Raw genomic sequence first — 13,086 nt, 5'->3', positions numbered from 1 at the left:
TCATTCTAAAACACACTTAAAGGGTAGATTTTACCAAGACGCCTTTAATTTCCCTATATTGGCTTCCAGCGCTTTGCTGTATACTTCTGCTCCAGTTGCGATTGTTACTGTGTTGGGTTAAATGGAAGCGTCACTCTGTCACACCAATGAGGATGAGTTAAGATTATCACTTTCCCTCAGTGTTAGTTGATTGGCTGTGTGAGCTGTCCATCAGAATGCGGAAGTTGCACACCAGACGTTGCTTAAAGTGAAAGCTGCAGGAGCGTCGAGAGAGCTACAGGATGGGAACGTTACTCACCAACCAAAACATCAACTCCACCTTTGCAGGTAAATGCTGCATCTCCGCTCATAGTTCGGGAAAGGGCACACTGATTTTAGCCAGCCTTGTATGTTTTCGCCCTGCTGTGTGAGGGAGGAAGATTCCGCAACCGAATAAATGCTTCGAAGGGGAACCGACTTGGGCTTCTGCATTTGGAGCCTTGTTGCTTTTGGATTTGAGTGCATTGTTTCTTCATTTGCTCCCTTGTAACAGCATTCAGATTCACTGAGTAAATGGTGGGGGAGATATTCGGTGAGTCGATGGGGTGTAGCGAGGAGGGGCTGAGGCTCAGTTAGCAGGTTACAGAGGAGGGAGAGAAAGGTATCCAGTGAGTGAGTGGATGTAATCCAGCAAGTCAGTAGTGAGTAAGTGGGTGGATAGCAGCCGATCATTAAATATAGACTGAGCTGGGTTTTAAAGTTTTTATGCCTTGGGAATGTTATAGTTTTATTTAAATGAATTCAGACAAACATTTTAACACTTCATTTAATCTCTTTATAGGTTATTGGCTCTTCAAAATGTTTTTGGAAGTAATCTTATTCGTATTATACACTTCTTGTTGATTTTCTTCTATTCCCCTCATTAAGGTGTTGACTATGGTTTTACAAGTGCCAAAAGTAACTTTTATCATCTATGAGCATGATCCTTTCATGGCCTCTCCTGTCATGTATTCTACATGGTTACTGCTTGTAGTATTACAAGGTGTGCCACCAGAGGGCACCACAGTGGGAGGTTACCTTTACAGGTGTGCCTGGCCTAGTATAAAAGACAAGCCACCATGTGTGATCCTCACTCTGGAGTTATCAATAAAGGACTAAGGTCACTACAGTTCAAGTACAACACATTGCCTCGTGAAGTCATTATCAGAGCATCTAAAGACATAACATCTCCCTATTTCTATAACCTTCTCCAGTGCTCATCATCATAGGTAGTCCCTCGGAATCGAAGATGACTTGCTTCCACTCTAAAAGTGAGTTCTCAGGTGGCTGAAGAGTCCAATGCGAGACCTACAATCTTTGTCACAGGTGGGACAGACAGTGGTTGAAGGAAAGGGGGGGGGGGGAGCCTGATTTGCCACATGCTCCTTCCGCCGTCATCGCTTGGATTCTGCATGCTCTCAGCGTTGAGAATCGAGGTGCTCAGCGCCCACCTGGATGCTCTTCCTCCACTTCAGACAATCTCGGGCCAGGGATTCCCAGGAGTCGGTGGGGATGTTGTACTTTATTAGGGAGGCTTTGAAGGTGTTCTTGAAGCGTTTTCTCTGCCCACCTCGGGATCACTTGCCGTGATGAAGCTCCGAGTAGAGCGCTTGCTTTGGGAGTCTCCTGTCGGGCATGTGAACGATGTGGCCCGCTGATCGAGCGTGGTCAGCACTTCGATGCTGGGGATGTTGGCCTGAGCGAGAGCAGTGACGTTGGTGCGTCTGTCTTCCCAATGGATTTGCAGGATCTTGCAGAGGCAATGCTGGTGGTACTTCTCCAGTGTTTTGACATGTCTCTGTAATTAGTCCACGTCTCTGAGCCATATAGGGAGGCTGGGTATCACTACTGCCCTGTAGACCATAAGCTTGGTGCCAGATTTGAGTTCCTGGTCTTCAAACACTCTTTTCCTCAGGCGACTGAAGGCTGCGCTAGCGCACTGGAGACAGTGTTGGACCTAATCATCAATCTGCAGTACTACAACCTCACCAACCCCAAACACTCTGCTCCTTTGGCTCTGGCCTCTAATGCACACCAAGGCCTGGTCAGATGGACATAAAAGATCATATGGCACTATTCAAAGAGAAGGGCAGTTCTTCCAGTGTCCTGGTCTATTTATCCTTCAACCAATACCACCAAAGTAATTAACTGTTTGTTTGTTTATCCCAGTGTGTAAATTGGTTGCTGTGTTTGCTTACATTATATCTCAAAAGTATTCATTGGCTGTAAAGAGCTTTGGAACATGCAAAAGATGCTATATAAATGCAAGTTTGTTCGTTCTTAACCTTATCTCTTCTTCCTTTCTGAACTATCCTCTCAACCTGTATCCTGCCCTTTCCCAACCTCCTGCTATCACTCCCCTCATGCTCAACCCTCCATCAAGTTCCCCAACCCTGCACCCCCACCCCCCGGCCAAAGGATAGTGGTGAGAGGCCAGAGGGTCCCTTGCCCTTCATTGTTTTCCCCCAGCCTGCCTTCCTCTATCTTCTGTTCTCCTTTTTTGTCAAAGGCTTTATTTGCTTTCAAAATCAGAATTTTTTTTTAAAAAGAGCAAGCAAATTAGATTGATGAATCTGTCTGTCTGTCTTTCTTTCTTTCTTGCTTGCTTGCTTGCTTGCTTTCTCTTTTTCTTTTTCTTTTTCTTTTTCTTTCTCTTTTCCCCATGCCCCATGTCTTACAGGTGTAAGCCACTGGCAGCAATCCTTTCTAACGGTCAACAAAAATATAGGTGGAGATAATCATTTGGTTTCAAAATACAACTTTTTTTAAATTCATATGTGCTTATTCTTAAGAGTGACATAGATCAAAATAGAGCTAAGTTTTAAATGATGATGAGTGGTGACAGGCCTGGTAATGAAAGAGAGATTATTACAGTCCTGACTGCTAAGAGAAAAGATAGCTATCCGTGGCTAACTAAAGAAATAAAGGACGGTATCCAATTTAAAAACAAGGGCATACAATGTGGCCAAGACTAGTAGGAGGGCAGAAGATTGGGAAGCTTTTAAAAGCCACCACAGGATGACTAAGAAAATGATTAAGAAAGGGAAGATAGACTATGAAAGTAAACTAGCACGAAATATAAAAACAGATAGCAAGAGTTTCTATAGGTATATAAAAAGGAAAAGAGTGGCTAGAGTAAATGTTGGTCCCTTAGAGGACGAGACCGGGCAATTAGTAATGGGGAACATGGAGATGACAGAAACTCTGAACAAATATTTTGTATCAGTCTTTATGGTAGAGGACACTAACAATATCCCAATAGTGGGTAGTCAAGGGGCTATGAGGGGGAGGAACTTAACACAATCACAATCACTAAGGAGGTGGTACTCAGTAAGATAATGGGACTAAAGGCGGATAAATCCCCTGGACCTGATGACTTGCATCCTAGGGTCTTAAGAGCAGTAACGGCAGGGATAGTGGATGCATTGGTTGTAATTTACCAAAATTCCCAGGATTCTGGGGAGGTCCCAGCAGATTGGAAAACTGCAAATGTAATGCCCCTATTTAAAAAAGGAGTCAGACAAAAAGCAGGAAACTATAGACCAGTTAGCCTAACATCTGTGGTTGGGAAAATGTTGGAGTCCATTATTAAAGAAGCAGTAGCAGGACATTTGGAAAAGCAGAGTCAGCATGGATTTATGAAGGGGAAGTCATGTTTGACAAATTTGGTGGAATTTTTTGAGGATGTAACGAACCGGGTGGATAAAGGGGAACCAGTGGATGTGGTGTATTTGGATTTCCAGAAGGCATTTGACAAGGTGCCACATAAAAGGTTACTGCACAAGATAAAAGTTCACTGGGTTGGGGGTAATATATTAGCATGTATAAAGGATTGGCTAACGAACAGAAAACAGAAAGTAGGGATAAATGGTGCATTCTCGGGTTGGCAATCAGTAACCAGTGGGGTGCCGCAGGGATCAGTGCTGGGTCCCCAACTATTTACAATCTACATTAACGACTTGGAGGCAGGGACTGAGTGCAATGTAGCCAAGTTTGCCGACGATAAAGATGGAAGGAAAAGCAATGTGTGAGGAGGACACACAATATCTGCAAAAGGACATCGGCAGGCTAAGTGAGTGGGCAAAAATTTGCAGATGGAGTATAATGTTGGAAAGTGTGAGGTCATGCATTTTGGCAGAAAAAAAATCAAAGAGCAAGTTATTATTTAAATGGAGAAAGATTGCAAAGTGCTGCAGTACAGCGGGACCTGGGGATGCTTGCGCATGAAACACAAAAGGTTAGTATGCAGGTATAGCAAGGGAAGGCCAATGGAATCTTGGCTTTTATTGCAAAGGAGTGGAGTATAACTGCAGGGAAGTCATGCTACAGTTATACAGGGTATTGGTGAGGCCACACCTGGAATACTGCATGCAGTTTTGGTTTCCATGTTTACGAAAGGATATACTTGCTTTGAAGGCAGTTCAGAGGAGGTTCACTAGAATGATTCTGGAGATGAGGTTGTTGACTTATGAGGGAAGGTTGAGTAGGTTGGGCCTCTACTCATTGGAATTCAGAAGAATGAGAGGTGATCTTATCGAAACGTCTAAGATTATGAGGAGGCTTGACAAGGTGGATGTAGAGAGGATGTTTCCACTGATGGGGAGACTAGAACTCGGGGCAAAATCTTAGAATAAGGGGCCGCCCATTTAAAACTGAGATGAGGAGAAATTTCTTCTGAGGGTTGCAAATCTGTGGAATTCGCTGCCTCAGAGAGCTGTGGAAGCCATTGAATAAATTTAAGACAGAACTAGACAGTTCCTTAAACGATAAGGGGTTATGGACAGCGGGCTGGGAATGGAACTGAGTCCATGATCGGATCAGCCATGATCATATTAAATGGTGGAGCAGGCTCAAGGGGCCGTATGGCCTACTCGTGCTCCTATTTCTTATGTCCTTAAGTGACAATACTGCTAAGTTTTGTTAAAGAAGGGATATCATCAGCATCATCATTGATTTCAGCATGATAGGATACAATTGCGTCATAAGCACTGGAGATACAGGTGCCGCATCCTAAATACGGGACGAAGGCCGTTTTGCCAGATTTTGGATCGTCTTTCTGATGTCACAAAGCCGAAAACACCCGAGCCCAGGGTGGGTTGCTCGCCGAAGAGCTGATTGGCCAGCAGCCCACCCCAGCCCCATCCCCTTTCTGATATTTCGAAATCCGAAAATAACCGAACCTGGGATCGCCGGGCGATGAGTTTGGGCGGGGCCCCGCCACCGTGGAGGAGTCGAGGGGGGCATGAGGGCGGGGGCGGCCCTGGGCGGAGGCGAAACGAGGCCTGGGCGGAGGCGGAGAGTAAGAGTGTATGGGGGGAGGGGAGAAAGAGAGTGCATTGGGGGGGGGGGGGGGGAGAATGCATTGTGGGGGGGAGGAAAGAGAAAGAGAGTGCATTGGGGGGGGAGGGGGGAGAGAGTGCATTGTGGGGGGGAGGAAAGAGAAAGAGAGTGCATTGGGGGGGAGGGGGGAGAGAGAGTGCATTGGGGGGGAGGGGGGAGAGAGTGCATTGGGGGGGAGGGGGGAGAGAGTGCATTGGGGGGGAGGGGGGAGAGAGTGCATTGGAGGGGAGGGGGGAGAGAGAGTGCATTGGGGGGGAGGGGGGGAGAGAGAGTGCATTGGGGGGGAGGGGGGAGAGAGAGAGAGTGCATTGGGGGGAGGGGGGAGAGAGAGAGTGCATTGGGGGGAGGGGGGAGAGAGAGAGTGCATTGGGGGGGAGGGGGGAGAGAGAGAGTGCATTGGGGGGGAGGGGGGAGAGAGAGAATGCATTGTGGGGGGGGGGAGGAGACTGCATTGTGGGGGGGGAGGAGACTGCATTGGGGGGAGGGGGGAGAGAGAGAGTGCATTGGGGGGGAGGGGGGAGAGAGAGAGTGCATTGGGGGGGAGGGGGGAGAGAGAGAGTGCATTGGGGGGGAGGGGGGAGAGAGAGAGTGCATTGGGGGGGAGGGCGGAGAGAGAGAGTGCATTGGGGGGGAGGGCGGAGAGAGAGAGTGCATTGGGGGGGAGGGGGGAGAGAGAGAATGCATTGTGGGGGGGGGGAGGAGACTGCATTGGGGGGGGGGAGGAGACTGCATTGGGGGGGGGGGAGGAGACTGCATTTGGGGGGGGGGGGGGGGAGGAGACTGCATTGGGGGGGGGAGGAGGAGACTGCATTGGGGGGGGGGAGGAGACTGCATTGGAGGGGGGGAGGAGAGTGCATTGGAGGGGGGGAGGAGAGTGCATTGGAGGGGGGGAGGAGAGTGCATTGGGGGGGGGAGGAGAGTGCATTGGGGGGGGGAGGAGAGTGCATTGGGGGGGGGGAGGAGAGTGCATTGGGGGGGGGGGGAGGAGAGTGCATTGGGGGGGGGGGGGGAGGAGAGTGCATTGGGGGGGGGGGGGGAGGAGAGTGCATTGGGGGGGGGGGAGGAGAGTGCATTGGGGGGGGGAGGAGAGTGCATTGGGGGGGGGAGGAGAGTGCATTGGGGGGGGGGGAGGAGAGTGCATTGGGGGGGGGAGGAGAGTGCATTGGGGGGGGGAGGAGAGTGCATTGGGGGGGGGAGGAGAGTGCATTGGGGGGGGGAGGAGAGTGCATTGGGGGGGGGGAGGAGAGTGCATTGGGGGGGGAGGAGAGTGCATTGGGGGGGGGAGGAGAGTGCATTGGGGGAGGGGGGGGGAGAGCATTGGGGGAGGGGGGGGGAGAGTGCATTGGGGGGGGGGGAGAGTGCATTGGGGGGGGGGAAGAGTGCATTGGGGGGGGAGGGGAGGAGAGGGTGCATTGGCGGGGGGAGAGGGTGCACGGGGGGGAGAGAGTGCATGGGGGGGAAGAGAGTGCATGGGGGGGGAGGGGGGGGGAAGAGAGTGCATTGGGAGGGGAGAAAGAGAGTGCATTGGGAGGGGAGGGGGGGGAAGAGAGTGCATTGGGAGGGGAGGGGAGGGGGGGGAAGAGAGTGCATTGGGAGGGGAGGGGAGGGGGGGGAAGAGAGTGCATTGGGAGGGGAGGGGGGGAAGAGAGTGCATTGGGAGGGGAGGGGGGGAAGAGAGTGCATTGGGAGGGGAGGGGGGGAAGAGAGTGCATTGGGAGGGGAGGGGGGGAAGAGAGAGAACATTGGGAGGGGAGGGGGGGAAGAGAGAGTGCATTGGGAGGGGAGGGGGGGGAGAGAGATAGCATTGGAGGGGGAGGGAGGGGAGAGAGAGTGCATTGGGGGTAGAGGGGGGAGAGAGAGAAAGAGAATGCATGGGGTGGGGGGGCAGGGGGGGAGAGAGAGAGAATGCAGGGGGGGAGAGAGAGAGAATGCAGTGGGGGAGAGAGAGTGCATTGGGGGGGCAGGGGGAGAGAGAGTGCATTGGGGGAGGGGGGAAGAGAGAGTGCATTGGGGGGGAGGGGGGAGAGAGTGCATTGGGGGGGAGGGGGGAGAGAGAGAGCATTGGGTGGGGGGGGAGAGAGAGTGCATTGGGGGAAGGGGGGGAGAGAGAGTGCATTGGGGGAAGGGGGGGAGAGAGAGTGCATTGGGGGAAGGGGGGGAGAGAGTGCATTGGGGGGGAGGGTGGAGAGAGGGTGCATGGGGGGGGGGGAGAGGGTGCATGGAGGGGGGGGGAGAGGGTGCATGGAGATGGAGAGAGGGTGCATATGGGGGGGGGGAAGAGGGTGCATGGAGGGTGCATGGAGATGGAGAGAGGGTGCATGGAGATGGAGAGAGGGTGCATGGAGATGGAGAGAGGGTGCATGGAGATGGAGAGAGGGTGCATATGGGGGGGGGGAAGAGGGTGCATGGAGAGGGTGCATGGAGGGGGGGGTGGGAGGGTGCATGGAGGGGGGGGGGGGGAGAGGGTGCATGGAGGGAGGGGGAGAGGGTGCATGGAGGGAGGGGGAGAGGGTGCATGGAGGGGGGGGGGGAGGGTGCATGGGGGGGGTGGAGAGGGTGCATGGGGGGGGTGGAGAGGGTGCATGGAGGGGGGAGGGGAGAGGGTGCATGGAGGGGGGGGGGGAGAGGGTGCATGGAGGGGGGGGGGAGAGGGTGCATGGAGGGGGGGGGGAGAGGGTGCATGGAGGGGGGGGGGAGAGAGGGTGCATGGAGGGGGGGGGGAGAGAGGGTGCATGGAGGGGGGGGAGAGGGGGTGCATGGAGGGGGGGGGGGGAGAGTGGGTGCATGGAGGGGGGGGGGAAGAGAGGGTGCATAGGGGGGGGGGAGAGAAAGGGGGGAGAGAGTGCATTGGGGGGGGAGGGAGAGAATGCATTGGGGGGGGAGGGAGAGAGTGCATTGTGGGGGGGAGGGAGAGAGTGCATTGGGGGGGGGAGGGAGAGAGTGCATTGGGGGGGGGAGGGAGAGAGTGCATTGGGGGGGGGGTGGAGAGAGTGCATTGGGGGGGTGGAGAGAGTGCATTGGGGGGGTGGAGAGAGAGTGCATTGGGGGGGTGGAGAGAGAGTGCATTGGGAGGGGAGGGAGAGAGAGAGTGCATTGGGGGGGGAGGGAGAGAGAGAGAGAGAGTGCATTGGGGGGGAGGGAGAGAGTGCATTGGGGGGGAGGGGGGAGAGAGAAAGAGTGCATGAGGGGGGGAGGGGGGAGAGAGAGAGTGCATGAGGGGGGGAGGGGGGAGAGAGAGAGTGCATGAGGGGGGGAGGGGGGAGAGAGAGAGTGCATGAGGGGGGAGGGGGGGAGAGAGAGTGCATGAGGGGGGGGGGAGAGAGAGAGAGCGTGCATTTGAGGGGGGGGGGGGAAGAGAGAGAGCGTGCATAGGGGGGGGGAGAAGGGAGAGAGAGAGTGCATTGGGGGGGAGAGAGAGAGAGCATTGGGGGGGAAGAGAGAGTGCATTGGGGGGAAGGGAGAGAGAGTGCATTGGGGGAGGGGGGAGAGAGAGTGCATTGGGGAGAGGGGGAGAGAGAGTGCATTGGGGAGAGGGGGGGGGAGAGAGAGAGAGAGAGAGAGAGAGAGTGCATTGGGGAGAGGGGGGAGAGAGAGAGAGAGAGAGAGAGAGAGAGAGTGCATTGGGGGGATGGGGAGAGAGAGTGCATTGGGGTGGGAGGGGGAGAGAGCGAGAGAGTGCATTGGGAGGGAGGGAGAGAGAGAGAGAGTGCATTGGGGGGAGGGGGGAAGAGAGAGTGCATTGGGGTGGGGGGGGGAGAGAGAGAGCATTGGTGGGAGAGGGGGGGGGAGAGAGAGCATTGGTGGGAGAGGGGGGGAGAGAGAGAGAGTGCATTGGGGGGGAGGGGGGAGGGAGAGTGAGAGTGCATTGGGGGGAGAGAGAGAGTGCATTGGGGGGAGGGGGGAGAGAGAGAGAGAGAGAGAGTGCATTGCGGGGGGAGGGGGGAGAGAGAGAGTGCATTGGGGGGGGAGGGGGGAGAGAGAGAGAGTGCATTGGGGGGAGGGGGGGAGAGAGAGAGTGCATTGGGAGGGGGAGGGGGGGAGAGAGAGAGAGAGTGCATGGGGAGGGGGGGGAGAGAGAGAGTGCATTGGGGGGGAGGGGGGGGGAGAGAGAGAGTGCATTGGGGGGGAGAGAGAGAGTGCATTGAGGGGGGGGGGGAGAGAGAGAGAGTGCATTGGGGGGGGAGGGGGGAGAGTGCATTGGGGGGGAGGGGGGAGAGTGCATTGGGGTGGAAGGGGGAGAGAGAGAGAGTGCATTGGGGTGGGAGGGGGAGAGAGAGAGAGAGTGCATTGGGGCGGGAGGGTGAGAGAGAGAGAGTGCATTGGGGTGGGAGGGGGAGAGAGAGAGAGTGCATTGGGGTGGGAGGGGGAGAGAGAGAGAGTGCATTGGGGTGGGAGGGGGAGAGAGAGAGTGCATTGGTGGGGGAAGGGGAGGGGGGAGAGAGTGCATTGGGGGGGAGGGGGGGAGAGAGTGCATTGGGGGGAGGGGGGGAGAGTGCATTGGGGGGAGGGGGGGAGAGTGCATTGGGGGGAGGGGGGGAGAGAGTGCATTGGGAGGGGGGAGGGGGGGAGAGAGTGCATTGGGGGGAGGGGGGAGGGAGAGTGCATTGGGGTGGGAGGGGGAGAGAGAGTGCATTGGGGGGAGGGAGAGAGAGAGAGAGAGAGAGAGTGCATTGGGGGGGAGGGGGGGGGAGAGAGAGAGTGCATTGGGGGGGGGGGGAGAGAGAGAGAGTGCATTGGGGGGGGGAGAGAGAGAGAGAGAGTGCATTGGGGGGGGGAGAGAGAGAGAGTGCATGGAGGGGGGGAGAGAGAGAGTGCATTGGGGGGGGGAGGGGGGGGGGAGAGAGAGAGAGAGTGCATTGGGGGGAGGGGGGGAGAGAGAGAGTGCATTGGGGGGGAGGGGGGCAGAGAGAGAGTGCATTGGGGGGGAGGGGGGGGAGAGAGAGAGAGAGAGTGCATTGGGGGGAGGGGGGGGGGAAGAGAGAGAGAGTGCATTGGGGGGAGGGGGGAGGGGGGAGAGAGAGAGAGAGAGAGTGCATTGGGGGGGAGGGGGGAGAGAGTGCATTGGGGGGGAAGGGGGGGAAGAGAGAGAGAGTGCATTGGCGGGGAGGGGGTAGAGAGAGTGCATTGGAGGGGGAGGGTGGGGAGAGAGAGAGAGCATTGGGTGGGGGGAGAGAGAGAGCATTGGGTGGGGGGAGAGAGAGAGCATTGGGTGGGGGGAAGAGAGAGAGCATTGGGTGGGGGGAGGGAGAGAGAGCATTGGGGGGGGAGGGAGAGAGTGCATTGGAGGGAGGGGGAGAGAGAGTGCATTGGAGGGAGGGGGAGAGAGAGAGAGAGAGAGTGCATTGGGGGGGGGGGAGGGGGGGGGAGAGAGAGAGAGTGCATGGGGGGGGGGGAAGAGAGAGAGAGAGTGCATTGGAGGGGGGGTGGGGGTGGGGGAGAGAGAGCATTGGGTGGCGGGAGAGAGAGCGAGTGCATTGGGGGGGAGAGAGAGTGAGAGAGAGAGAGTGCATTGGGGGGGGAGAGAGAGTGCATTGGGGGGAGTGGGGGGAAAGAGAGTGCATTGGTGGGGGAGGGGGAGAGAGAGAGTGCATTGGGGGGAGGGGGAAAAGAGAGTGCATTGGGGTGGGAGGGGGAGAGAGAGAGAGAGAGAGAGAGAGTGCATTGGGGGGGAGGGGGAGAGAGTGCATTGGTGGGGGAGGGGGGGAGAGAGTGCATTGGGGGGAGGGGGAGGGGGGAGAGAGAGTGCATTGGGGTGGGAGGGGGAGAGAGAGAGAATGCATTGGGGTGGGAGGGGGAGAGAGAGAGAGAGAGAGAGAGAGTGCATTGGGGGGAGGGGAGAGAGAGAGTGCATTGGGGGGGGAGGGTGGAGAGAGAGAGAGAGAGAGTGCATTGGGGTGGGAGGGGGAGAGAGAGAGAATGCATTGGGGTGGGAGAGGGAGGGAGGGAGAGAGAGAGAGAGTGCATTGGTGGGGGAGAGAGAGAGTGCATTGGGGGGAGGGGGGAGGGAGAGTGCATTGGGGTGGGAGGGGGAGAGAGAGAGAGAGAGTGCATTGGGGGGAGGGGAGAGAGAGAGAGAGAGAGAGAGAGTGCATGGAGGGGGAGAGAGAGCGAGAGAGAGAGAGAGAGAGCATTGGGGGAGGGGGAGAGGGAGAGAGAGAGAGAGAGAGAGAGAGTGCATTGGGGGAGGAGGGAGGGGAGAGAGAGAGTGCATTGGGGGGGGGTAGGGGGGAGAGAGAGTGCATTGGGGGGGAGGGGGGAGAGAGAGAGAGAGAGAGAGAGAGTGCATGGAGGGAGAGAGAGAGAGAGAGTGCATTGGGGGGGAGGGGGGGAAGAGAGAGAGAGAGAGAGAGTGCATTGGGGGGGGAGGGGGGAGAGAGAGAGTGCACTGGGGGGGGAGGGGGGGAGAGAGAGAGTGCACTGGGGGGGGGAGGGGGGGAGAGAGAGTGCATTGGGGGGGAGGGGGGAAGAGAGAGAGAGTGCATTGGGGGGGAGGGGGGGCGAGAGAGTGCATTGGAGGGGGAGGTGGAGAGAGAGAGAGAGAGAGCATTGGGTGGGGGGAGAGAGAGAGCATTGGGTGGGGGGAGAGAGAGAGAGCATTGGGTGGGGGGAGAGAGAGAGAGCATTGGGTGGGGGGAGAGAGAGAGAGCATTGGGTGGGGGGAGAGAGAGAGAGCATTGGGTGGGGGGAGAGAGAGAGAGCATTGGGTGGGGGGAGAGAGAGAGAGCATTGGGTGGGGGGAGAGAGAGAGAGCATTGGGTGGGGGGAGAGAGAGAGAGCATTGGGTGGGGGGAGAGAGAGAGAGCATTGGGTGGGGGGAGAGAGAGAGAGCATTGGGTGGGGGGAGAGAGAGAGAGCATTGGGTGGGGGGAGAGAGAGAGAGCATTGGGTGGGGGGAGAGAGAGAGCATTGGGTGGGGGGAGAGAGAGAGCATTGGGTGGGGGGAGAGAGAGAGAGCATTGGGTGGGGGGAGAGAGAGAGAGCATTGGGTGGGGGGAGAGAGAGAGAGCATTGGGTGGGGGAGAGAGAGAGAGCATTGGGTGGGGGGAGAGAGAGAGAGCATTGGGTGGGGGGAGAGAGAGAGAGCATTGGGTGGGGGGAGAGAGAGAGAGCATTGGGTGGGGGGAGAGAGAGAGAGCATTGGGTGGGGGGAGAGAGAGAGCATTGGGTGGGGGGAGAGAGAGAGCATTGGGTGGGGGGGGGAGAGAGAGAGCATTGGGTGGGGGGGAGAGAGAGAGCATTGGGTGGGGGGAGAGAGAGAGCATTGGGTGGGGGGAAGAGAGAGAGCATTGGGTGGGGGGAGAGAGAGAGAGCATTGGGTGGGGGGAGAGAGAGAGTGCATTGGAGGGAGGGGGGGAGAGAGAGTGCATTGGGGGGACGGGTAAGAGAGAGTGCATTGGGGGGAGGGGGGAAGAGAGAGTGCATTGGGGTGGGAGGGAGAGAGAGAGAGAGAGAGAGTGCATTGGGGGGGAGGGGAGAGAGAGAGAGAGAGAGAGAGAGAGAGAGAGAGAGAGAGTGCATTGGGGCGGGGGGAGGGGGGGAGAGAGAGTGCATTGGGGGAAGGGGGGAGAGAGAGAGAGAGAGAGAGAGAGAGAGAGCGCATTGGGGGGGGAGGGGGGGAGAGAGAGAGTGCATTGGGGGGAGGGGGGGGAAGAGAGAGAGTGCATTGGGGGTGGAGGGGGGGGAGAGAGAGAGAGTGCATTGGGGGGGAGGGGGGGGGGAAGAGAGAGA

General features: G+C 56.9%; 1 protein-coding gene across 2 annotated transcripts in view; it reads left to right on the top strand.

Annotated features, from left to right (window-relative positions):
* Positions 1–221: 221 nt before the first annotated feature.
* LOC139264384 (inactive ubiquitin thioesterase OTULINL-like) overlaps positions 222–13,086 on the top strand; it is a 155,989-nt gene continuing 143,124 nt past the window's right edge. Inside the window, exon 1 of one of the 2 annotated variants that reach the window (XR_011593337.1) lies at positions 222–327. Coding sequence is in view for 1 of the 2 variants with exons in the window: in XM_070880751.1 (XP_070736852.1) it covers positions 282–327 (46 nt within the window). In the remaining variant the exon portion in view is untranslated. The remainder of the gene's footprint in view (positions 328–13,086) is intronic. The other variant, XM_070880751.1, reaches the window with a different exon arrangement.

The sequence above is a fragment of the Pristiophorus japonicus genome, chromosome 5, assembly GCF_044704955.1.
Source record: "Pristiophorus japonicus isolate sPriJap1 chromosome 5, sPriJap1.hap1, whole genome shotgun sequence".
Taxonomy (NCBI): Eukaryota; Metazoa; Chordata; class Chondrichthyes; family Pristiophoridae; genus Pristiophorus; species Pristiophorus japonicus.
Note: the sequence above shows the minus strand (reverse complement) of the source record. Positions and strands in the feature narration are given on the sequence as shown.